Source organism: Myxocyprinus asiaticus, chromosome 14 (genome assembly GCF_019703515.2).
Source record: "Myxocyprinus asiaticus isolate MX2 ecotype Aquarium Trade chromosome 14, UBuf_Myxa_2, whole genome shotgun sequence".
Lineage (NCBI taxonomy): Eukaryota > Metazoa > Chordata > Actinopteri > Cypriniformes > Catostomidae > Myxocyprinus > Myxocyprinus asiaticus.
This window is the reverse complement of record NC_059357.1, coordinates 786,730-812,614: the sequence shown is the minus strand read 5'-3', so window position 1 is coordinate 812,614 and position 25,885 is coordinate 786,730. Positions and strand designations below refer to the sequence as shown.

General features: G+C 38.4%; 2 protein-coding genes across 3 annotated transcripts in view; both read left to right on the top strand.

Annotated features, from left to right (window-relative positions):
* Window positions 1-44: 44 nt before the first annotated feature.
* Window positions 45-20,134, top strand: LOC127451286 (transmembrane protein 184B-like). Of its 2 annotated transcripts, XM_051715854.1 has the most exons (10): window positions 45-152; window positions 5,711-5,926; window positions 7,440-7,605; window positions 10,394-10,484; window positions 10,565-10,640; window positions 11,547-11,638; window positions 11,727-11,896; window positions 16,143-16,337; window positions 16,636-16,662; window positions 18,856-20,134. In XM_051715854.1, exons 2-10 carry the CDS (start codon window positions 5,711-5,713, stop codon window positions 19,047-19,049), a joined length of 1,227 nt encoding a protein of 408 aa, XP_051571814.1. In that variant the 5' UTR covers window positions 45-152; the 3' UTR covers window positions 19,050-20,134. The 2 variants fall into 2 exon arrangements, with proteins under 2 accessions (XP_051571814.1, XP_051571815.1); XM_051715855.1 differs by lacking the exon at window positions 16,636-16,662.
* A 1,345-nt stretch (window positions 20,135-21,479) lies between these two features.
* LOC127451273 (GTPase IMAP family member 8-like) overlaps window positions 21,480-25,885 on the top strand; it is a 33,789-nt gene continuing 29,383 nt past the window's right edge. The window contains exons 1-2 of the mRNA XM_051715833.1: window positions 21,480-21,528; window positions 25,109-25,150. The gene's annotated coding sequence lies outside the window, so the exon portion shown is untranslated. The remainder of the gene's footprint in view (window positions 21,529-25,108; window positions 25,151-25,885) is intronic.

Genomic DNA, 25,885 nt, shown 5'->3' with positions numbered 1-25,885 from the left:
CACGGTGATGTGCTACGCGGCTTTATGACGTCACAGAGCGGACGCGCTCGCGCACGCGGAGAACAGACGGAACGGACAGCGGAATAAAACATCATCATGCCGCACTGATTCCACACCGCGAGACAAACGAATGACCGGATCGACTGAATAACGTGAGTGTATGTGCTCGTGGACTGTAAATACCGCAGAACAGACACATCACATCATCTGAGATATCTGGAACTTTATTTCTAGTGTAGATCAAATATAAGAGTGTTTAAAGTGTCAGATCTCTGAGATTTGTTATTTTCGGTGCGCACCTGCAGAGTGCAGCTCTATAATAAACAACAACATGAATTACATTAAATATATCCGTTCATATATGCTGCATTTACCAGTCAGAAGATAAATAAGGTCTAATAGTTGTAAATAGGACACTTAATATCTTTATTGATGATTTCTCATCTAAGTTCAATCCGACTTTATTCAGCTGAATAAAGGCAATAGTTTGATATTCATCATGGTTATATAATTATATTCATATCTTATTACATGGCACTGTAATACTGAAATATATATATATATATATATATATGTGTGTGTGTGTGTGTGTGTGTGTGGGTCATTGACAAATAAGATAAAAATTAGAAATATTTTAATGTGTCAAGTTTGTAGACATAATCTTTAAAAATGTATAAAAAATATTTGTAACTTAAACATTAATTTCCAATAAGTTTTCAAACATAGGCTTATGTTTTAAGGTGAAGAATATATATATATATATATTATTATTATTATTATTATTATTATTACAAATATACATTTTTAAGTCAAGAATATCAAGAAGTTTTCTCATGGTCACACCTGCCTATATTATAAATATCATATTTAATGATATGAAAAAAAAATCATGATTTGTTTTTAAATCTTCGCGCACCGTCGTATTTTAAAATAAAATTGTTTTAAAACACAACTTCATCATAGAAGGACTGTAGCCTGTTCAATTAATTTGTCTTGTGTGAATTGCATTTATAATATATTTTTGAATAATTTACTAGACGTGGACAATAAAATGAGCGTTACGTCATTGACCCATATACAGCTCTGGGGAAAAGTAGTTCAGTTTCTCTGAATTTACTATTTATAGGTATGTGTTTGAGTAAAATGAACATTTTTGTTTTATTCTATTAAGTACTGACAACATTTCTCCCAAATTCCAAATAAAAATATTGTCATTTACAGCATTTATTTGCAGAAAATGACAACTGGTCAAAATAACACAAAAGATGCAGTGTTTTCAGATCTCGAATAATGCAAAGAAAACAAGATCATATTCATTTATAAACATCACAATACTAATGTTTTAACTTAGAGTTCAGAAATCAATATTTGCTGGAATAATCCTGATTTTCAATCACAGCTTTCATGTGTCTTGGCATGCTCTCTGCCAGTCTTTCACATTGCTGTTGGGTGACTTTATGCCACTCCTGGCGCAAAAATTCAAGCATCTCGGCTTTGTTTGATGGCTTGTGTCCATCCATCTTCCTCTTGATCACAGAGGTTTTCAATGGGGTTCAGGTCTGGAGATTGGGCTGGTCATGACAGGGTCTTGATCCGGTGCTCCTCCATCCACACCTTGATTGATCTGTCTGTGTGGCATGGAGCATTGTCCTACTGGAAAAAACAATCCTCAGAGTTGGGGAACATTGTCAGAGCAAGTTTTCTTCCAGGATAACCTTGTATGTGACTTGATTCATGCGTCCTTGCTGAAGCACCCCCAGATCATCACCGATCCTCCACCTGTTCATCTAATGGTTAGACGGAGACCTGGAGAGGCCTTCAAGCCACAGTGTCTCACACCCACTGTGAAACTTAGTGGAGGATCGGGGATGATCTGGGGGTGCTTCAGCAAGGCTGGATGTGTGTGTGTGCGTGTGTGCGTGTGTGCGCACTATCCCAGCTAGCACACATAATATAATCAACATCTGCTAAACATCTTAAAAAGATCAGATTTACAAATATTCTAAATCATAAACATCTCAAAGACATCTGCTGAATGTCTTATTGACATCAGAGAGGAAACGTCTTATAGACATGTAGAAGGAGTGGTGGTGGTGTAGTGGACTAAAGCACTGAACTGGTAATCAGAAGGTTGCTGGTTCGATCCCCACAGACATCACCATTGTGTCCTTGAGCAAGGCACTTAACTCCAGGTTGCTCCAGGGGATTGTCCCTGTAATCAGGGCACTGTAAGTTGCTTTGGATAAAAGTGTCTGCCAAATGCATAAATGTAAATGTAAATAGATGTATTGCAGATGAGCAAACAACCTGAAACACATCTTCCAGATGTAAACACACACATCAAATAGACATCTGGTGTCTATATAATCCAGATCCCTGATAGCACACATACATCACCCACACGTATATTTGATGTGTGTGTTTACATCTGGAAAATGTATTTTTTTTTTTTTTAGCTTGTTTGCTCATCTTTATGATAATGTTTTAAATCAAAGGAAATTTAATATAGAAAGTTTCATGAGCCAAGGTTTTTTGACATGCAATTTGTCATCATACAAAACATACAATGTCTTATCACCTCCCCTTATCTTTTGATCTCCAAACTATTTTTTATATCTGGTTCTTCAGGACCAAGTTGTTTGATGGTCAATTTGTCTTGAATATAGCACTAGAATCGACACGCTGTTACACGCGTTCATCGATAATGCTCGTCTTGTTCGTAATCTCTCACACTGCTGGCGTGCACTAATACTAAAGTTACTTTTGGTTTAGCACTACATTTATGTGCAGATTAATTTCTCCCCCAGTGTGTGTCAATGATGGCTCGTTGCAGTACCATATTTGACCACAGATTTCTATTGGACAAACAGAGGGGCGCTGTTGAGTTCAGGAGGGCAGCAGACTCTCTGCCACACATGCTGGAATATTTATATCAAACTCTGTGTAACGGAGCTTTCATCTACTTTACGACTTAAAAATAGGACAAAAACTTGCTTTTAAATACATATGTCAGAATTTAGACCAGCTGCGCCTGCTGAAGTGTAAACCCCACAGAAAGCGTTACAGCCAGTGATTCCTTCAGTGGAAACCTGTATGTTGATATTCAGTTTCATCAGTGAACTTTATCTCCTGTCGGTGTGAATTCTCTACTCTTGAATGACTGAGAAAATATGAACTCTGATTTACCGAATATCATATCGGATAGTGTCTGATAATGTCTTGAGACGGCCGTGGTTGGCATGGCAATGCAGAGTCTACTCACTTCCTGGAAGAGAATAATGAATCACGCTGAGCACACACAGTCACACTGATGATTAGATGGTGAAGTGATATCATTGCTGGATCACTGTAGCAGAAACATAATATTTATTTAATGCCATCACTTGCAAAACAAAAGGTTCGATTGGAATTGTACTAAAAAAATCACATAGTCAGAACGGTTTTAATTCTACATCGGGTCTATTACACAGTTAACGTTTCAATAGCACTTTCAAACTAAATTTCTGTAACAATAAAAGTTTGAACACAAGTTAGTCACATGCCACCAAGTAGATGAACAGAAGTCATGTTCACGGGAGGAAGTAACCATATAGCAACATTAGACCTCTTGAGCGCTTTCCATCAGGATCAATAGAGCGCAACAGTCTGGTTCTGGAAGTAAAAATCCCATTCATTTATCCCATAGACTAATTGATTTTTTTAACAATAACTTATAAACCTTTAAAGACTGACCTACTGTGAACTATGAGGTTATTCAGCGATGGTATGTGCTTCCATTGAAGCCATCCGTCTGTGTTATCTCAACTTCATTGTTTAAAAATCGTATTTGATAGCGGAATTCATGATAAACAACTACATTACCCATGGTACAGCTGAGAAAGATCCACCAATGAGAGAACCACGTCTAACAAAACCCGCAAAAACGTGCCTTGTTGCATATTTATTCCCATCGTTTTGTAGTAAATTACATAACTTGCAACACTTCATGGGATGGTAGTTTTGTCCGATTTTCAAATAGTTTTTTGCCTCAAAACAAAGTTTGTGATATTGTGAGTCTCATCACAGCTGGTTGGTTTGGTTCATGGCTCTCTTTTATGAAGGATTTTATTAAAAGTCTATGGAAAAAATGAATGGGAAAAATACTAGGGATGCAACAATGTTTCGGACAATTAATGACCAAATTAAAACCATCGGCAAATCGGTTTAAGCATGAAAACGCTGATATGAAAAACCATTATAGTTAATTATCATCACACTTTGTAAAAACTCTGTGAATTCAAATGCACAGTCCAGAAATAATGATGTACACACAATGTAGAAGGTTTGGCACTCCTAAGAACATGTAATATTTAATCTTTATTCTTTCTCGTGCTCACATTAATGAGGTAAAACCGTCATTACATGACACTTGTGAAAGCGGCACTTACCTGTGCATGATGAGGTAAAACCATGAAGCTATAAAATACCTGGAGAGAGCTATCCGTTAGCATCCCCATTCATCTCTATGACTGTGCTCAGCTAGCGCAGGGTTCCCAGAAAGCTAGCGAAACAAAGGCTGCCATCTTTGCTCATGGGCGCTCGGTTCCGGGATCGGGTGTCATGTGACTGATCACTCATTAATGGGAATAGATAGGGAAAAATATACATAAATTTCACGCTTTTAAGAGCCCTTCAAAAACAGTTCATCACCGGATGACAATGTGCTATAATGTAATGAAATAATTGAATTTGAAATGGTTCTTGGAATTATTATTTTTTTTTATTTCATCATAAAACACGGCTACTTTTGAGTGGCTGTCCATGGAGAAACATGCTTTTTGCCATCGGGTGGTGTAGTTCCAACATCTACCAGCAGGTGCTAACAGGGACCTGCCAATTCCTGACCCCCTGGGTAAAACCATCCAAACGCTTTGAAAAACAGCAACCTTTGACGTCTGAGATATTGGTATGGTATCCATTAACGCTGCACAATTGATTAAGTTTGAAATCACAATAAGGTCTTGTGCGATTTGCAAAAGCTTGAAAGGCTGCGTTTAAAAATAGACTGTAATCAGCGGTTCAGTCAGCATTGTGTAAGCAAGCGGCGCCCTCTAGCGCTCTGGACGGCATTTACCATTATCCATTACACCACTATAGAAATTAAAAGGGCGTTTTGTTCCTTTGGTAACTTTATTTTTAATTGCTGTGGTTGACATTGATGTGGTTGACAATCGGTAATGACAAAATAAGGTAAGTGGCAAAATATCGGTATCGGCCAATAGTTATTTGTTAAAATCGGTATTGGCCAAATTCGTATTTGGTATTCATCCCTAAAAAATACTTCCAGAACACAGTTGGACGAAAAAGTGGGTGGGCACTGGTGCACCACCGGATGGTGCGCCCCAAAAAATAAGTACTATAAATATCACTTTATTTTAGATTTACATCAAACACTTTAGATCTTTAGGAATTACAAAATGTTTCAATGGTTTTTAAACAACACTTCAGTAACAAAAGTTTGATCACAAGTTAGTCAAAACACGTACGTTCATATGCTGCTTTTGTGTCGAAAACGTACTCCCCACCAGATTCTTACTCCTCGCTTGGTCCCTACACCTAACCATAAACATAGAAGGGAGTCATAATTGTAAATGGAATCGGTTATTACACAGTGTATTAACTCCTCCCCACTGTGTTTCCTGTGTTCTGATTGGCTCTCGTCTCGGCTCAGATGTGGAAGAGGGATGTGCCAACATCAAAGGGGAATAACTCTCTGGTTAGCATGGCGCTGGGGCTCGGACTGGTTACGGTGGCTCCTGAAGGTCACAACAGATCGTGGGAGACTCCAGTGGTCACCCCAGAGATGCCCATCTTCCTCATGACAGCGACCGCCCAAACCATCTCTGGAATCTTTACATGGACCGCACTAATGCTCACCTGCCAACAGGTACCACACACACTTAGTTATACTAATATAAATACTGACTTTATAGTTTGTAGTCATTTTAATAACTTAGAACAATAGAAGTTTCTGATATCTTCCTTTAGATATCTTACTAAATATGTGTGTGTGTGTGTGTGTGTGTGTGTGGTTGGCATAAAGGATGATGATGATGACCTGTTGCTCTGGCAACAGGTGCTGTGACATCAGAGATCAGAGGTGGTTGCATAGCAACAGTGCAGTGTGTGTGTGTGTGTGTGTGTTGTTATAGTTGAGCTTGTGTGAATCTGACAGACAAAAGAAACACCTGCTCCAGTGACATACACATAAACACGTACAGCTATCATAATACAGTTATGATGCAGAAATACATAGCTTTTATCATTGTTTTCATACTGTATGTGTATGTTTGACTCTTTTAACCCTGTAAATCTGACACATGAAAGAGTTGCCAGAAAATTCTACTTGTTTGACATTAAACTGTTTATAGTACCATTAGACAAACTATGAAAAGAAATTGCACGTTTTTTTTTTTATGTATCATAGTTGATACTTTAGGCTTTAAAGGTCATTATCCTCCTGAGGCCCAGCAATTCATTTTTGTGTAGGACGTTTGTTACTGAAGTTTTTCTACAGTGGTAAATCTTGGGGTATTATCAGAGGACTCTCTGGGCTTTTCAGAGATACCAAATGTTTGAGAGTTTGACCATGACAACTTCCTCTCCTTGCTCTATAAATATGGATTGAAATGTATCACAGTTCAATTCAGCACATCAAAAACAATATGAATAAAATATTCCTTTTTCAATAAACAAATATTATCGTATGTATGTTATGCAACAAACACTATATATATATATATTATTTTTTTCTCCCCTTTTTTTCCCCAATTTGGAATGCCCAATTCCCAATGCACTCTAAGTCCTCGTGGTGGCGTAGTGACTCGCCTCAATCTGGGTGGCGGAGGATGAATCTCAGTTGCCTCCGCGTCTGAGATCGTCAATCTGCGCATCTTATCACGTGACTTGTTGAGCGCGTTACCGCGGAGACCTAGCGCGTGTGGAGGCTTCACACTATTCTCTGCGGCATCCATGCTCAACTCACCACGCGCCCCAACGAGAGCGAGAACCACATTATAGTGACCACGAGGAGGTTACCCCATGTGACTCTACCCTCCCTAGCAACCGGGCCAATTTGGTTGCTTAGGAGACCTGGCTGTAGTCACTCAGCACGCCCTGGATTCGAACTCACGACTCCAGGTGTGATAGTCAGCGTCAATACTCGCTGAGATACCCAGACCCCCACGCTCATATCCACCATTGAAATCTGCTGCTAATATTATCTACAGTATAAAGAAATGATTTAGTGAGTCTGGTGTGGAAGAACTTGACTGTCCTGTATAAGGTCCAGACCTGAACCCCATTCAACACTTCTGAGATGTATTGCGACTTCTGTCCAATAGATGATCAATTAATTCCAAAGGTGTTCAGTGAGATTCAGGTCTCTCTCTCTCTCTCAGATCTACATGCACTTGCACTATTATAACTCTCCTAATGAGCAGCGGCATATCGTTCGGATTCTCTTCATCGTGCCGATTTTCGCCTTCGACTCGTGGCTCAGCCTGCTGTTCTTCACTAATGAGGAGTATTACGTTTACTTCGACACGGTTCGTGACTGTTATGAAGGTAAGAGTTAATCTATCTCCATTTATTGTTTACTGGAATAGATTTAAAGGTGTTTCTTTAACTTCAGGCATTTTTATCCCTGTGGACTTCTAGAAAGTCTCGTTAAAACATGTTTCACAATCACACTAGCTGATTTAATTAGTGTGTTCATGCATCACAGGACATTAATGTGTCATTTCCATCTCAAATTCTGGATTGTGTTTAATAGAATTCTGTGCTGGAAATGACGCTGACATTTTGAACCTTTTAAATACGTTTTTTTAAGATCATAGCTAACATTTGATGTATCCTAAATACACTCAATTAAATCATATTTTGCATAATTTCTAAAAATTACAGCTTAATTGGAAACAATGGCCAATAAAAGGTGATTTCCCTTAATTTGTCTTTGTTTTGTCTCATATTTCAAGCTCTTCACTGATTAACAAGTACACTAACTTTTAAACAAACGTTATTGGGGAATTTTTATTTTTTTATTTTGGTGTGGTGGAAATGACACTGTGGGACAGTTGTAATAAAAACATTTTTTTATAGAAATAATTTTAAATAATAAATATTTAAGTGTTTTATGTTGATTTCACTCTTTGTTTAGATGATCATAGTTTTAAACATGTAATAATTAGTATTTAAAAATTCTTCTTTTTTTTTTTTTTTTTTTTTCCAATGCCCAATTCCCAATGCGCTCTAAGTCCTCGTGGTGGCGTAGTGACTCGCCTCAATCCGGGTGATGGAGGACGAATCTCAGTTGCCTCCGCGTCTGAGACCGTCAATCTGCGCATCTTATCACGTGACTTGTTGAGCGTGTTACCATGGAGACGTAGCGTGTTTGGAGACTTCACGCTATTCTCCGCGGCATCCACGCACAACTCACCACGTGCCCCACCGAGAGCGAGGAACACATTATAGCGACCACGAGGAGGTTACCCCATGTGACTCTACCCTCCCTAGCAACCGGGCCAATTTGGTTGCTTAGAAGACCTGGCTGGAGTCACTCAGCACATCCTGGATTCGAACTCACGACTCCAGGTGTGGTAGTCAGAGTCTTTACTCGCTGAGATACCCAGACCCCCAGTATTTTTAAATATTGAAAGTCTGGGTCTGAAGGCAGAAACAGTCACATCTATGCTTAAGACATTTGAAAGTACCAAAAATAAATGATGAAGGTCTGTTGAAAAGTTTTCAGTTCAGTTTTAAAGTGACCTTCATATAACAACAAGAAAACATCTGACATCTGACTTGGACATGAAAGTGCCTGAAGTTGATGAAACAGCCATAGATATATTAGTTATTGGATCATGGGAGTCTTTCATCTTTGTTCACGTGTCATTGAAGTCAGTCTCCTAGCAATGGTATGCTAATGAGCAACTTTATGAGGAGTTTGTGTAAGAAAAGAACACAGCTTCTTTAACATAAATTTACAACCATAGTTTCAAACACGATTGATGAACTCATACTAACATAAGACTTGAAGAATCACAGATGATCAGGAGCTGTTGTGAAGATCTTTCAGTAACGTGTCACATTCAGTGAGTGTCAAGTGTGTGAAATCAGTGAGGAATGTGATGCGTTCAGTGCTTGAGGTGTTGATCACATCTGGAACACCTGCATCAACAAAACACACATTCCCCAATTCAGTGTTATTGCTCAGATGTTGCTCTGAGGTTACATTTATATTTAATTACCAACGTTTTCTTTTATGTTCCTCCTAAAATCCCCAAGAGACAATAAATGTGTCAAATGTTGACAGAGTACAGAGCTATAAAATGAATGTGGACACCTCCGATCATTTAATGAGAGATGTTTGAGTTCATATTGAGATCTCTGACGTTTGAAAACAGTTGAGTAGAGATTACATTTTTTTTACGACTGATACTGATTATTTTTATGTTCAAGTGTCCAGTAACAGATATGCAGAACCCATTTTTAACCATTGTGTGACCTTCGGGACATTTTTATCTTTTTCATTTTTGTTTTTTCGATCATTTTGTCTGTGTTAATACCAACAGCATACATTTTGCCAAAGGTGTGTTTTTTTGGGGGAATTTTGATATTTCAACCTCAGTTCCTATAATACATCTATAATACACTGTGTACACAAAATAGTTACACTCAGGACCTTCAGGACAAAAATGTCCCCATTGAAACCCATTAAAACTGCAATATTTGATCCCAGTGTCATTAAAGCATAAAATCATGAAGTCTATGATATTATACTTTCATTCTGGAGTCCTGGCTTCAGAATTTACATTTTTAATATTTTCCACCAGATGGCGCCATTTCCCTCATGTTTAGCCTATGGAGCAAATACAAGCTTTTCCCCTATTCTCTGTTTGCTGTATTATAGAGCACTGCAGGACAACTGAATAAATGATGCAGATAAAATTGTGTGGGTGTGTGTGTGTGTGTAAAAAACAACAGTGGCATTATGTAAACAAACTGGCATTTAAAGGGTTAAAATACTGAAAATAAATGAATATTTGGTAGTTATGATCAGGACTGATGTTGGTTAAAAAAATGAACTCACTGAAAGTGGAAAATAATATTAATATATAATATGGCAGTTTTTTTACGTGGATATTTTTGTCCTCGAAGAACCTCTGAGTAAATTTTTTTTTATTGATGCACAAAGGTTAATTATTTATTTATTTCTGAGATTTATCGGTACACCCGCTATAACCGATTGAGTAGAAAAGTGTACCGAATATTGTTTTATCTCTACAACTGAGCAACTAAAGAGATCACACATGTGTTTCTCTAACATTGTGTGTGTGTTTGTGTGTTTCTACAGCATTTGTGATCTATAACTTCTTGAGTTTGTGTTATGAGTATCTGGGAGGTGAGAGCGCCATCATGGCGGAGATCAGAGGAAAACCCATCGAGTGAGTTCATCTTTCACTAGTTCTCTGTTTATATCTTTAGTTCTGATATAACGTGTGTGTGTGTGTGTGTGTGTGTTCAGGTCCAGTTGTGTGTACGGGACGTGTTGTTTATGGGGCAGAACATACTCCATCGGCTTTCTGCGCTTCTGTAAACAGGTATCACACAACACACACATTTATAAGTCAATCAGAAATAAAGATGTCTGAAATGATGAAAAGGAGAAATTAGTTACTCAGAAGCATTGATGATTAAGTTGTTGTTGTTTTTGTTTTTGTTTTTTTGTTTTTTTTTAGAAAGCCACTGGCTATATACATTTTGATCATTGTGCATTTTTGTTTTGGGATGAATTTTGGAAGTATTACCTGCCAAAATTGTTGTTTTAACCCATGCTTAGTCAAAATAGTTATAATTTAATTGCTTTAAGGCTGTCAATTGATAAAAATGTATCAAAAGAATTGCATGGTATGCCGATTAATTAATCGAATATATAAATATTTGCTAAGCCCGTAAAATACCACTTCCTGCCCCCTGGAGAAAACAGGTGGTACTACAAGCTTGAGTTACGATGATTAATTGCGTTACATTTTTTTAACATGTTGCAATTTTGCTACAGTGGGTCTCTGAGGGTTAAAACGTTGGTGCGAAGTTCTTAAAAATATCACGTTTGTATTCATGTTGGTTTCACGTGCATTTCAAAAAACTTTTTACCATTATTAACAAGTTTTGATATAATGTTTTTAAAACGTCAACTGGTGTAACCAATAAATACACAATTACAATATTTTCTTTATGTATTTTATACAATTTCAGTCATTTATTGAGGCTGAAATTTTATTAAAAAAAAAACATACATAACTGCGGACAGTTATTTAATTTACACAAACAAACAAAAAATTTAGATACATTTTATATTCAGAAATTGAATTTTTTTTTGTCTGTATGAATTGCATTTTAATGCATCTTTGAATAAATAAACAGTTCAAATGATCACTGCGTCAGTGACCAATAAAACTTGTTTAATGTGTTTGTGAAAGTGTTCAAAACTCTTCTGTCTCTCTCAGGCGACTCTTCAGTTCTGTGTGGTGAAGCCACTGATGGCCGTCATGACCGTCATTCTACAGGCATTTGGGAAATACAGAGACGGAGACTTCAAGTGTGTCGATTCACCTGAACAATCACACAAATATAAACACAGTAATCAGTGAAGAACATGAACTGCATTCTCCCTTTATCTCCTGTAGTGTGGCGAGCGGTTATTTATACGTGATGATCATCTATAATATCTCGGTCAGTCTCTCTCTCTACGCTCTGTTTCTCTTCTACTTCTCTACTCGAGATCTGTTGGAGCCGTACAGTCCCGTACTGAAGTTCTTCATGGTGAAATCGGTCATCTTCCTCTCATTCTGGCAGGGTGAGTTCACTGATTCATCATCGATATCTTTAAAATCCTCTGCTGGTGATTTCACACTGATGTTGCTTTTCTAAATAAAACAGAAACGTGAGAGAGAAAGTGTTTGATGCATGTCATTCTCGTTCGTATAAATGTTTAAAATGACCGTTTTCCTGCTGATGTTTCTCTGGTAATGTCAGGATGAATTCTAGATGTAAAGGGACATTTAATCTACTCAGAAACTACCAAACGGGTATCTCAGTGAGTATTGACGCTGACTATCACCCCTGGAGTCGTGAGTTTGAATCCAGGGCGTGCTGAGTGACTCCAGCCAGGTCTCCTAAGCAACCAAATTGGCCCGGTTGTTAGGGAGGGTAGAGTCACATGGGGTAACCTCCTCGTGGTCACTATAATGTGGTTCTCGCTCTCGGTGGGGTGCGTGGTGAGTTGTGTGTGGATGCCGCGGAGAATAGCGTGAAGCCTCCACACGCGCTACGTCTCCGCGGTAACGCGCTCAACAAGTCACGTGATAAGTTGCGCGGATTGACGGTCTCAGACGTGGAGGCAACTGAGATTCATCCTCCGCCACCCGGATTGAGGCGAGTCACTACACCACCACGAGGACTTAGAGCGCATTGGGAATTGGGCATTCCAAATTGGGGAGAAAAATAAAAGAAGAAAAAAGAAACAACCAAACATCTCAAAGCTCATTGGACAGAGACTCATCATGTGATGGGAGCAGTATTTGAATGTAGCATGTTAAGCAACAAGCATGTTACCAAAAACAGCCTAAATTTGTCCAATTTGGCCATCAAATCTTCTCAATGTGTCTTAATGGAAAATAGTCTCATTTGTCTTATTTAAATTGTAAATTAAAAACATTTATTCATTTTGGAGACACTTTTATGCCAAACAACTAACAGTGTATTTTATGCATTTATGGTTCAATAACTATTTAATGAAAAATATATATGCTAAATTTAAATTGTAAATAGAAATATAACTGTAAATCTTACAAATATTTAATCTAAATACAGTTGTAATCAAAATTATTCAAGCCCCCTGACCAGCAACACATTCTGGTGATGTGAATTAAAACACATCAACTAAAACCTCAATAAACAAAGTAAGTTTTTAATACACATTTGAGTGATTTTGAGAACAAAGAGTTCAGTTTACTCAAATTTTAAAATAAAAAATAACTAATAACTAATTCTCTCCACAAATGTCATGTCAAAAATATTCAACCCCCAAAGTCAATCATTTGTGGAGCATCCTTTATCCTTAATAACAGCAAATAAATGTTTCAGGTAAGTGTTCTCAGGCTTCAGAATTTTTACACATTTCTCATGAGCAAAAGCTTCCAGCTCATTGACATTCTTTGGTTTCTGTGCTGCCACTGCTTCCTTGAAATCCCAACAAAGGTTTGCAATGGGATTTTAATGATGGACTGAAAGGGCCATTTAAGGACATTCCACGACCCATCCCTGAACCTGATTTTGGACAGCTTTGATGTATCCTTGATGTTATTGTCTTGCTGGAAAGTCCAGTGATCACCGAGCTTCGATTTACACACTGAAGGCATCACAAGGATCGGGTTACATCCGCTACAGAGACGGAGAGTGAACTAACCTCTGTAGCTTTGGCCGTGAGAGCTCTCTCCACGAGGGCGGTGTTATTTCCCTCGAAACGAGCATAAAAAGTATTTAGCTCATCCGGGAGAGAGGCAGCGGTGTTCACGGCGGAGTTTTTATTCCCTTTAAAGTCCATGATGATGTTAATTCCCTGCCACATGCTTCTAGAGTTGGTGGTGTTAAACTGTCCTTCAATCTTACTCCTGTACTGGCGTTTTGCTGTTTTGATAGTTTTTCGGAGGGCATAACTGGCTTGTTTATGCTCCTCCGCGTTCCCGGAATTAAAAGCGGAGGTCCGCACATTAAGTGCCGCGCGAACATCCCTATTGATCCATGGCTTCTGATTCGGATAGATCCGTATTGTCCTGGTCGGAATCACTTCCTCTACGCACGTTCTGATGAAACACATTACGCTATCAGCGTAAAGCTCGATGTCGTCATCAGAGGCGGACCGGAACATCTCCCAGTCCGTCTGATCAAAACAGTCTTGTAGCATAGAGTCTGATTGGTCCGACCAGCACTGGATCGTTCTGAGGGTGGGTGCTTCCTGTTTCAGTTTCTGCCTGTAAGCGGGCCAGAAGCAGAATGGAAGAGTTGCCCGATTTGCCAAATGGTGGGCGGGGGAGGGATTTGTAGCCATCCCGGAACGGAGAGTAGCAATGGTCCAAAACCCGGTCCCCTCGTGTGTTGAAACTAATGTGCTGGTGGTATTTTGGTGCGACTGATTTTAAACTGGCTTTATTAAAGTCCCCGGTCACAATGAACGCGGCCTCAGGGTGCGCGGTTTCCTGCTCACTTATAATCCCATACAGTTCCTTGAGTGCCCGGTCTGTGTCGGCTTGTGGCGGGATGTACACAGCTGTGATAATGACCGCTGTGAATTCCCTCGGTAGCCAGAATGGTCGACACAGAAGCATGAGAAATTCCAGATCAGGAGAACAGAAAGACTTGATGGAATGTACGTTCCTCTGATCACACCAGGATTTGTTGATCATAAAACATACACCACCACCTCTGCTTTTACCTGAGAGGTCTTTCGCTCTGTCCGCTCGGTGCATGGAGAACCCCGCGGGTTCAATGGCTGAGTCTGGAATCTCCGCAGACATCCAAGTTTCCGTAAGGCAGATAATGCAGCAGTCCCTTGTATCTCGTTGGAAAGAGATCCGCGCTTTCAGCTCACAGAGCTTGTTATCCAGAGACTGAACATTTGCCAGTAGAATAGTGGGTAGCGGGGGTCGATTTGCTCGACGTCTTACTCTGATGAGAACGCCGGCTCTGTTTCCCCTTTTCCTCCTGCGTTTCCGCGGCCGTGCTGCCCAGACAAAGGGCTCCGCTTGCGTGTTTGTAAACAGCGGGTCGGCATTGTGTAATGTGAAGTCCGGTTTTCGGTGTGAGATTGCTGAACCAATGTCCAAAAGTGTTTGTCTGTCGTAGACAATAAGGCAGACAACATCCAAGACAAAAAACATAAGAATTGTGAACAAAACAAACAAAACATTGCTATGTTGTGTTGGAGCTCGCAACGCAGCAGCCGTACTCGGCGCCATCTTGAGTCCAAACCTTGGAAATTGAAGTGCCTTGGAAATGTACTTTTAGCCATTTCTTGTGTAATGAAATTATCTCCTCGATTAGCTTTTGAGACAGCTTATTTTTAATTGCATTTTTTGCATAGAAATACATTTTTGCTTACAACGCTAAACTTACATTTTAAAACTTAAATAAGTGCCATTGCAGATTGATGACTTAATTTAGTTTTAAAACAATTACTTGTGTAGCCTTACATATTTAAGAAACAGCTACATGCAATAGGGGCTGAATAATTATGACATGGCTGTATTTAGAAATATTAGGTTATATATTCACACTATGACTTTGATTGTGTCACAACCGATATAGATGTAAAGTTTAAAAATACTGGGTGATCAGAAAAGCTCACCTTTGTGAATCCCTACTGTCATGGGGGGGATGAATAATTTCGATTGCAACTGTAAGTGTTGGGCGTAATCTGATTACAAAGCGGGTCTAATTACTGTAATCAAATAACTTTAAGTAAACAAAAATCATTTTCAATTGGTAATTACTTTAAAATGTATTACTTATAATAATAATAATAATATAGTATTATTTACAGTATGTACAGTACATTTTTACAAATATTTGTGTTTCTGTGACATCTACGCTCAAAATTATTCTAAGATTTATATTATCAATTTATACTCCATTTCATAACTATATTCCATCAAATTAAATTGAGAAATCTTTAACAAAATAAAATAAAAATAAATATTATAATAATTTTTATTTCTTTTGTTAAAAATTGCACAAATGAATTTGACTGAATTTAGTTATGAAATTGAAATGCATAAATATAAAAAATAAATGGCTGATACGTGATACTGAGTGTATGACTTCTGTACGTCAATGAATAATGAGGAAATATAGATATTATTTTTAATTTGCAGAGTGGAAAAACAACATGTTTTAAAAGTAAAGTAATTAGTAATAACAATTTTTGAAATGATGAGTGATGCAATCTGTTCAGTTTTTAGAGCAGTAAATAGTCTACAGGTTAAATGTAATGAAACTATAAATGAGTTTAGAAATGCTGATGAACAATATTGTGTGTGATGCAGGAATGCTGTTGGCTATTCTGGAGAAATGTGGCACGATTCCTCGGATAAACTCTCCTGATGTCACAGTGGGGGAAGGGACTGTTGCCGCCGGTTACCAGAACTTCATCATCTGTATTGAGATGTTTTTCGCTGCGCTGGCGCTCCGACACGCGTTCACATACAAGGTCTATATGGACAAGAGACTCGACGTTCACGGTAACAATCACACTTCACGCTAGACACCTCAAATGAACCAATCACAGCCTGATTTTCTGGTCATGTGACCAACGAAATGCCTGTATAACTTGATTTAAATTCTGTTGCAAATAACCACCAAATTCTTAAGCTATTCCAAAATAATCTTTTCTCTCTCTTTCTATCCTCTGTTCTTCACATTTCTTTGTTTCTATTTTAAAACTTGAATTACAACCTTTATTTTTCCTCTGAATGTGCTTTTGTTTAAATTGTCTTTGTTTCTTGTCCTGTGTATTTTGCGTCTCTCTGGTTTTCTCAGGTTGTATTCCAGTCTATGGGCAGTACGGTAAGTTACAGTGTTTTTTTCTGGACTGTGTGTAATTTTTATCTTATGTTTTCACTATGTTCAATAAGAAACTCTTTCGAATGTGTTATGTCTCTAGAGCGAATCATTCATTTGATTTCATTACTGAAGCGACTTTCATTGTACTTCATTCGTTGTTTGTTTCAGACGTGATTTCATGTTGTTCATCTTGTCTACCAGAATTTAAAAGTAACACAACAATTTGTTTTCCCAATTAAAGACCCCATGAAATCAGACTTTTATGGTTTTAGTCCATGTTGTTCATATTGCGCTCAATGTGCTAGTGTACTCATAAAAGGTTGCAAAAGTAATGTTTTACCAGATATACACAGATGATCCAAAACATTATGACCACTCACAGTTGAAGCGAATAATGTTGATCATCTCCTAACAAGGCCACATGTCAAAGTCTGGGTAGATTAGATGGTAAGCGAACAATCAGTTCTCGTAGTCGACGTGTTGAATGCAGGAGAAATGGGCAGGAGTAAAGACCTGAGCAATGATGTTATGGCCAGACGACTGAAACGGCAAGGCTTGTGGGGTGCTCCCGGTCAGCAGTGGTGAGTACCTGCTGACAGTAGTCCGAGGAGGGACAAACCAAAAACAGGCAACAGGATGTTGGGCACCCAAGGCTCATCGATGCGTGAGGGCAACGAAGGCTATCCCGTCTGGTCCGAACCGACAGAAGGTCTACTGTGGCACAAGTCACAGAAACTTTGAATGATGGTTACGGGAGGAATGTGTCACAACACACAGTGCATCGCACCCTGCTGCATCATCAAAAGCGCCTACAATGGGCACGTGAGCATCAGAACTGGACCTTGGAGCAATGGAAGGAGGTCCGATGGGAAGACTACAAGCCGGTGGAGGGAGTGTGATGCTCTGGGCAATGTTCTGCTGGGAAACCCTGGGTCCAGCCATTCATGTGGACATCACTTTGACGTGCCACCTACCTAAACATAGTAGCAGACCAGGTACACCCCTTCATGGCAATGGTATTCCCTGATGGCAGTGCCCTCTTTCAGCAGGATAATGCACCCTGCCACACTGCACACATTGTTCAGGAATGGTTTGAGGAACATGATGAAGAGTTCAAGGTGTTGGCCTGTCCTCCAAATTCCCCAGATCTCAATCCGATTGAGCGTCTTTGGGATGTGCTGGACCAACAAGTCTGATCCACGGTGGCTCCACCTCGCAACTTACAGGATTTGAAGGATCTGCTGTTAATGTCTTGGTGCCAGATACCACAGGACACCTTCGGGAGTCTTGTAGAGGCCATGCCTTGATGGGTCGGCACTGTTTTGGTGGCACGCGGAGGACCAACAGCATATTAGGCAGGTGGTCATAATGTTTTGGCTCATCAGTGTACACATTTAAAATGTAGTCTTTCTCTTCCTGAAAAGCAGTCCAAAAATATTGATGATTCATCTTGCACTCGTATACTTATGTTTGTCCAATTAAATGCTCTGTAGAGTAAGAATGTCCCTCCCTATAAATTATAAATACCATTTGCTACCAGGTAACAATAGCAAAGAAGCAAATTATGCGACGTAACAAAAGCCTGTTGCCTATTTAAAAAATTGGACAACCATGTCCAAACTTCCTTTTTCAAGAGGAAATTAATTAGTAATGGGTTTTAATTATCCCAGTAATTTGAGTCTTTTGAATTCGTTTACCAAAAAGATTAATTCACATTCGTTTACTGATTCATTCAGTGACCATTTCTGCAAATTGTTTTTGCGCCAGTAGGTGTCGACAAATAAGAATCATTCTTGTGATTTGTTACATCACTTTTTTGTTTGCGAGCGAGTGTAGCAGTACATTCAGTACGTTCACGAACAAGAAGTCTCGTACAGACTCAAACTACTGACTGATTCACTGATTCGTTCAGTGGGGCAAACCAACGATAAGCTAGTGGCTCGCGTTATAGTCAGACTTTCTCGTGCTTCAAACTGAGTTAATTTGATTCAAAAGAGTGACACTTTAGTGAATGAGACAAATAAGAGCAAGGAGAACGATGCATTCACAGTGAAAACACTGATTCGTTCACCAGCGAAATATCACTAAAATACATGAAAACGGGAAAGAAAATTGCATTCGTTGACCATTTCATGGGGTCTTTAACAGAACTACTGAACTACCCAATAAAAACACACATCTGTCTCTCTGTCCCAGGACATTGTGCTCCCATGAGTATCTCCAGCAGTCTCAAGGAGACGATGAATCCGGGCGATATGTTTCAGGATGCAATTCATAACTTCTCTCCTGCGTATCAGCAGTACACACAACAGAGTCGGGTCGAACCGCTGACCCGATCCAACAGCACCAATGAGAAAACACTGCTGCTCAGCTCTGACGACGAGTTCTGACCCACACACACCCACACACACACACACACACACACGCACACACACACAGACAGGCTCTGTTTCTAACCCTAGTGAGCTGCCTACCTAGACAGCATTTTAGGCAACAAAACTATGCTGCCTTATAAAGTACGTAACTCATTCGTTGCAGTTTGCTTTATCTTGTATATTTTAGGTTGTGTACAGTGAGGTGAATTCACTTGTGCATATCCACTGATACAGCTTTTGTCATATATATATATATATATATCTTTTTCGTTACTTGATTATGTGATCATGTAAAAACGAACGTCCAACTCTGACGTGGGAGCTTCCATCGTGCATTTAAAGGCAGCAGTGGCTTCATTAGTAACTTGGAGTTGTTGCCTATGTTGAGTGTCCCATTTTAGTTAGTATGCTGCCTTAGTAGGTAGCAGCCTATGAAGTGAGTAAACAGCATGACAGCTCACTGGTGTTTGGAACAGAGCTACAGAGAGACAGATTGATAGACTTTGAATAAAGAGAATCAGAATGTGCCATATCACATAAACACCCTTTGAGACACTTTTTAAAGAGCTTTACATGTATATTTCAGGGTAATGTGCAGGTATATTTACACATTGACATTTCTAGATTAAGTGCTGCATTATAAACTACAGGGGCGACGACTGAAATGCCTTTAACATCAGGTACACACACAAACACTCGTCTAGCTCACTGAATGGACACTATAGTCAGTACCTGCAATTTTCATTGATGCTTTTTTGTTTCTATTAATTTTATTGCTGTTCTATAGAGATATTTCATTCATTCTTTCTCCCTCTGACTAACTGAGATGTAAAGATGATTTATTCTGAATAATAGACTTTCAGATTAAACTTCAGAGATGTTTGAAAGCAGTAGTGAAGAATGAGTTACTGTGGTGATTTATGATGTTATAAAGAGTGTTTAATAAACCGATAATAGATGAGCAGAGAGTGACTGTTTCATGACAAAAACTGGGATTATAATAATTTCACAGTAATGGCTCAGATTATAGATGGACTATTCTCTGAACAAAATGATTCCTGTCCTCAGCAGATATTGCTCATTGAAATAAACAGATTTAACACAAGATATTGAGTTTATGCTGTGGTTTGTGTGCAGCTGTGCTGTGTTTTCTGTTTTTATTTTCTCTGGTGGTTCTGTTCAAGTGAAACAAAATGAGTTTTCGCTTGAACGCCCCACCTCGCAAGCGGCTGCAGCGTAACTACGCGCACAGAAGATCAATGGTCAACCAAGAGATTCACTAAATAATACATTAGATTTTAGTTTGTTTCTCACCAAACTTTACCTGTATTCCTTCACAATAAGACATGAGTCGCATACAATAATTTTTATAACAACATAAAGGTGAGTAAATGTAAACTGGTCATACTCAACCTGCTCCAAGCAGGATTCAAACCAGCATCTCTGGCATGGGAGGCAGGCACGCTAACGTGGAGGCTAAAGCCTCTAGTGTCAGTCGCTAGTGCACCTCTTGAGGTCAGGGGATTGAGGTTTATACACATTGCACAGCTATCTATCAGCTGGCCACCGTTACACTCACCCCCCTAAACCTCACTCCCATCCGGGTCATGGCACCACTGTAAACGGTCTATCCACTCAGAGCGGGATTCAAACTGGGGTCTCTAGCATTGGAGGTGGGCGTGCTAACAAGGAGGCTAAAGGCTAAAGCCTCTAGCGTCAGTCGCTAGTGCACCTCTTGAGGTCAGGGGATTGAGGTTTATACACATTGCACAGCTATCTATCAGCTGGCTCACCATTACACTCACCCCCCTAAACCTCACTCCCATCCGGGTCATAAAATGGAATGAATGTGATTTGATACACAGTGCAAGTAGAATATTTGTCCCATGGTTTAATACATAAGTTATACCATCCGGATAACTCTGTAACATGAAGAGAGCCCTGCTGTCACATCTACAAATTACAGTTAAAACGACAGAATCCATTGTTTGTCTTTACACCTGGTAATGTTTGGTTGCTTCTCGAGTCTATTTTATTGCATGTTGAACGCTCTTTTAAAATATGAATCAACTAGCTTTCACTCGAAGTACAGGTCTCATTCACACACTGAACATGTCCTTAACTTTTACTACACGCCCCAGATGATTTACTAATCTTTACATACAACATAAAAGCTGTAAAAACGCCTCCTCAGGTGAGCTCAGGACTGCCCTCTGCTGGACTACATCACAACTATCAATGCACACCACAGATTATTTATTGAATCTTTACATTCAACATAGAATGTGTAATCACGTCACGAGATTATGTTGATATTTTAAAACATTGATCTTTGACATGGGGTAAATAATTTAACTGAGCTCTGACGATACAATAAAACAACTGATAAAATGTTATATGCATTTCAATGCACCTGTGAGTTTCTCTTTTTTTCTGTCAAGGAAACTTTCTCTTTCGATTTAGAAAACAAAGGCGGAGATGGCGCAGCGTCTGGGTAAGAACATAATGATATAAAAATTAAAAAGTAAATCTCATGTTTAGCCGAGTTAAGTGTTTCTTCCACAAAATCATACTTTAAACAGTTATTTTGTGTGGTGACTAATGGGTGATTTTGAGTCAATTTTAATAATAATAAAAAAATGTTTATAGATTTTTCAAATGTTGCACATTTATGTAGCTAATTAGAATCCATGAAATTATCACATTCATTGAGACAAAATACTTCTTTATCATTTTCAGTTTTGTTCAAGGTGATCCAATATATGAAAGGAAAGTATTTGGGGTAAAATTACCAGTTGCAGGGGGCCCTTATTACATAAATTGTTTTTCTTTCGATTTGTTATGAAACATTTTCAACATTGACTGACCCAATCACAATAGAGCAGGGGTGTTCAATTCAAGTTCCAAGAGGTCCGGTCTCTACATTTCCTTCCCAGCAACGGTCCGGACAATAATATGTAGCTTACATGGTGTCAGTAGTTATATGGCTAGGAAATTATGTATCTTTTTTTAATAGTTTTTATAACTTGACATTTTGACAGCAATAGTACTTTTTTAAAAAAAAAATCCCAAAAAAATCCTGATGAGGACACTGGGGGCCCAGGGACCGCTAGTGGGGTCTCTGAGATCTTTTCTACCAAAAGATTAAAATATTTCATCAAGACTTCTTCAGTCGAGGGCACTTGGATGTGAATATTAAAAGATCAACAGTTTGTTTTGAAGCTGAATGACAGCAGTCCAGTTTTGTTGAAATATTTTTACATTCAGAATCTATACCTATGGGACATAGGAGACCATTTGACAGATAAAATACTGGGGGTTCAGGGGTGTCCCCTTAGAGAAAATGTATAAAAATGTAAAAGTCTGAATGGACCATTTTTATATTTTCCTTAAAGTGAGAATCTACTAACAACAAACAATTTACATAACAATGAAGAGTTAAATATCTGTTTGATTAATTTAAGGATAAATAGGCTTTCCTTGCCATGATGACATCTCTGCTGAATTTTCACAAAATTAGAACAAAAATCTGTTTATTATGAAAGGCTCGTAACCAGGCCCGGCTCCACAGGGGGGCCTGGCCCACCCAATCATGAACTTGGCCCACCTTGAGAACTACATCTACACCCAGCCCTCCAACTGTTCGGCCGACCCGGCGGGTCCTATGGCCCACCTTACATCTTAGAGCTGGAGCCAGGCCTGCTCGTAACATGCTCATTAATGAAGCTAAATTTAGATGGAAAAAAACATTATTAAGTCTTAAGACGGCACGTTAACTTGTCCTGACACAAACCTGGCTTAGCTGAACCGGATGAATCACATATCAGACAGATGAAGATAGTTTCACTTTAATTTTTAATTTTTTTCTTTTTTTTCTGTTTTCTGCAGTGTGTTTAAGTGAAAGATGCCAGTATCTGTAGAGGTGTCTCCGCTACTGTTGTTAAAATAACCACACCTGCAACTCTACATACAGTAAATTAGGCTTTATGCGGCGCCTCATGTCTATAACGGATAGAGGCAACGTGCACAGAGCGGGAATAAAGTGAGTAGTGCTAAATGTGCTTCATTCCCGCTCCGCAAGCGAATACACATATACTTACATAATCACTTAGCCAGGTGTCAGATAACTAGCACAAAGCTTCAGAGCTCGATCCGGATTTAATTGTCCTTCGGTCCGGATCTGGACTGTAGTCCGCCAATTGAGTACAACTGCAATAGAGATTCATTTGATTATCATTTGACTTGAGATGTTATAAAATGGCAAATGTGATTGAAACTAACAGGAAATCAGCAGGAACCTTTTCTGAAGTGGTTATTTTGAATAAGCATTATTTTAATTTGTTACTCAAAAAAACTTCTCACTGTCTCAAAAAGTATTTGCACAAGCTGACAAATTTTGCACTATAACTATTGTCCTTATATTTTTACAATATCAACTGCTAGGGGCCTTTTACCCCTCTCACCAGTTTATTTTTTTATGAATTTTAATCAAAACAACTTAAGTAACTTCTTTTCATACAAATTATGTTGCTCCTCCATTATTATTTTACAGTTATAAAATACAATTGTATTTCAATCTTGATACACTTTGTGACCAGAAAATCCTAATTTGTGTCTTTAGCCCTGTTGAACCCTACTATAATGGTACTTTTGGTGACTTTTCCTCCACTATCTTTCTGAACACACACACACACACAAATCTGTTTTTATCAAATAAAAATCAATAAAACATCCACAATGCAGAAAGCGCACACACACACCCACACACACATACAGGTTTGTTTGACTCTATTAGTGATCTCTCATTGACTAATAATATGTTCTATTTTCAATCTCTACTCCTAAACCTAACCCTAACCTTCACACAAACATGTACACATCACTACATTTGAAGATCAACATCATCTGACCAATTTATGAGATTTATTTTTTTACTGATGAGGACATTTGGACCTCACAGGTGTAGATAAACTGGTCTCTGTATACACCAGACATACCATACAGGTCAAAGTCTGACCCCTGGAATAATGTTTGAAATAAATGACTGAACACAATAATTACTCTTGTCTTTTCTATGTAGCACCATCAGATTTGACTGTAACAGCATGGTGATGTTTGACCGCAAATTGGAGCATCATTGTAAAATCTGACTCTTCAACACAAGTAGTTTAGAAAAATTGCCACAATTTGACAAATAATATTATTATTTTTTTATTATTATTTTTATTTTTTAAATAATGTCTAGATATATTATCTAATGCATTACTTATGATAATATGTAGAAATTACATTTGTTACAACATTGGCTTATAGAGACCCCCGCCCCATATAGAGTTTTTTTACTTTAGTTTTCACATATCTTTAAAAAAAAGTAAAATATCACACATGTATTTTCGGGTCATTTTTGACCCGCGAACACCACGAGTGTGACTCACAAATGGACACCGTGCAAGGGTTATTTAAGGCTATAAGTCAAGCCAATTTTATGTGTTGAGCACTTTTCACAATACACTATACATTAACATACATTTATAGTGTGAGTTTTGGTATGTTTGGAATGGAATAATAATGTACTGCACACTGCCAATTAGTAAAAACAATACTGACAGTATGCAGCAACATCTATAATAATAAACCATTTAAGACACAGATAATATCAGGTTTGTAAACTAAAGCAAATTATGATTTATGCCAGTTACGTTGGCCTATTTTTTTTATACCAAACCAACAGAAGTACGTAATTTGGTATTGAACAGCATGAACAAACATGAACAAATTATTTTGATCTTTTCGTTGTTTTGTCTTGGTTTGTAAAGCTGAAGTGCATTTGTGAATCTGAGACATTCAATGCTCTGATTTTTAGAACATGCTGTAAAATTTGTCATTTCACCAAACTGAGAGCTGAACATGAATGTTGCATGACAATATTTCCCTAAAAGCTGATCTGTGTATCATCAATCAACACTATGATGTGTTCTGTCACACTAATAATTAACTTCCTCTAATAAATCTGAATAATAATGGAGTTAATACTCATAAAATCTTGTGTGTGTTTTTTTTTTTTCTGTTTATAGAAATCATGAGAGACCAAAGCCCAGACGGTAGTCGTCCAAACAGTAAGTCAATACAATTGGTGGATACAAAACAGTATATAGGAAGGAGACTGGGAAATGTTGTAATATATTTTGTAACTCAGTGGTGTCAGATCCAGTCACTTTACTAGACCTCTCTCTCTCCATCAGAAGGTATCCTAATATCAGAGTTTTGTCTCATATTCAAAACCAGTCTGCAGCTTGATATGTTAACTCTTCAGTCAGCAGGGGATATAGCAGAAGGCAGAAGGCAGAAGACAAAGTGATGGTTAAAATGAGCAGTTTATTGAATAATTGTGTCTTTCTCAATGCTCAGTCTAACTTTGTCTGAACAGCATAAGTGTACAACAAGTGTTATTATAGCAAGCAAAGACAATGAAGAATTAGTCGTCATTTTTATTTGTATAGCGTCTTTCACAACACACATCGTTTCAAAGCAGCTTTACAGAAAAGCATGCATTAACAGAAAATAAAACTAATATCTATAAAGTCTTAGAGTCATCATTGTGTAGTTTGATTAAATGTGACTGTAAATTGTGTAATTAAATTAAATAATTAAATTGTGTTTAGAAACCCTGTGTTTTTGGCACCATTCTGTGTAAATATCCCAGAAATACTCAAACCAGCCCGCCTGGCACCAACAATCATGCCACGCTCCAAATCACTGAGATCACATTTTTCCCCATTCTGATGGTTGATGTGAACATTAACTGAAGCTCCTGACCCGTATCTTGATTTTATGCACTGCAATGCTGCCAC

Coding starts and splice junctions, on each gene's coding strand:
- LOC127451286 (XM_051715854.1), top strand. CDS start 5,711: ATGTGGAAGAGGGATGTGCCAACATCAAAGGGGAATAACTCTCTGGTT. Junction 5,927..7,439: donor TAATGCTCACCTGCCAACAG/GTACCACACACA, acceptor TCTCTCTCTCAG/ATCTACATGCACTTGCACTA. Junction 11,639..11,726: donor TACAGAGACGGAGACTTCAA/GTGTGTCGATTC, acceptor TATCTCCTGTAG/TGTGGCGAGCGGTTATTTAT.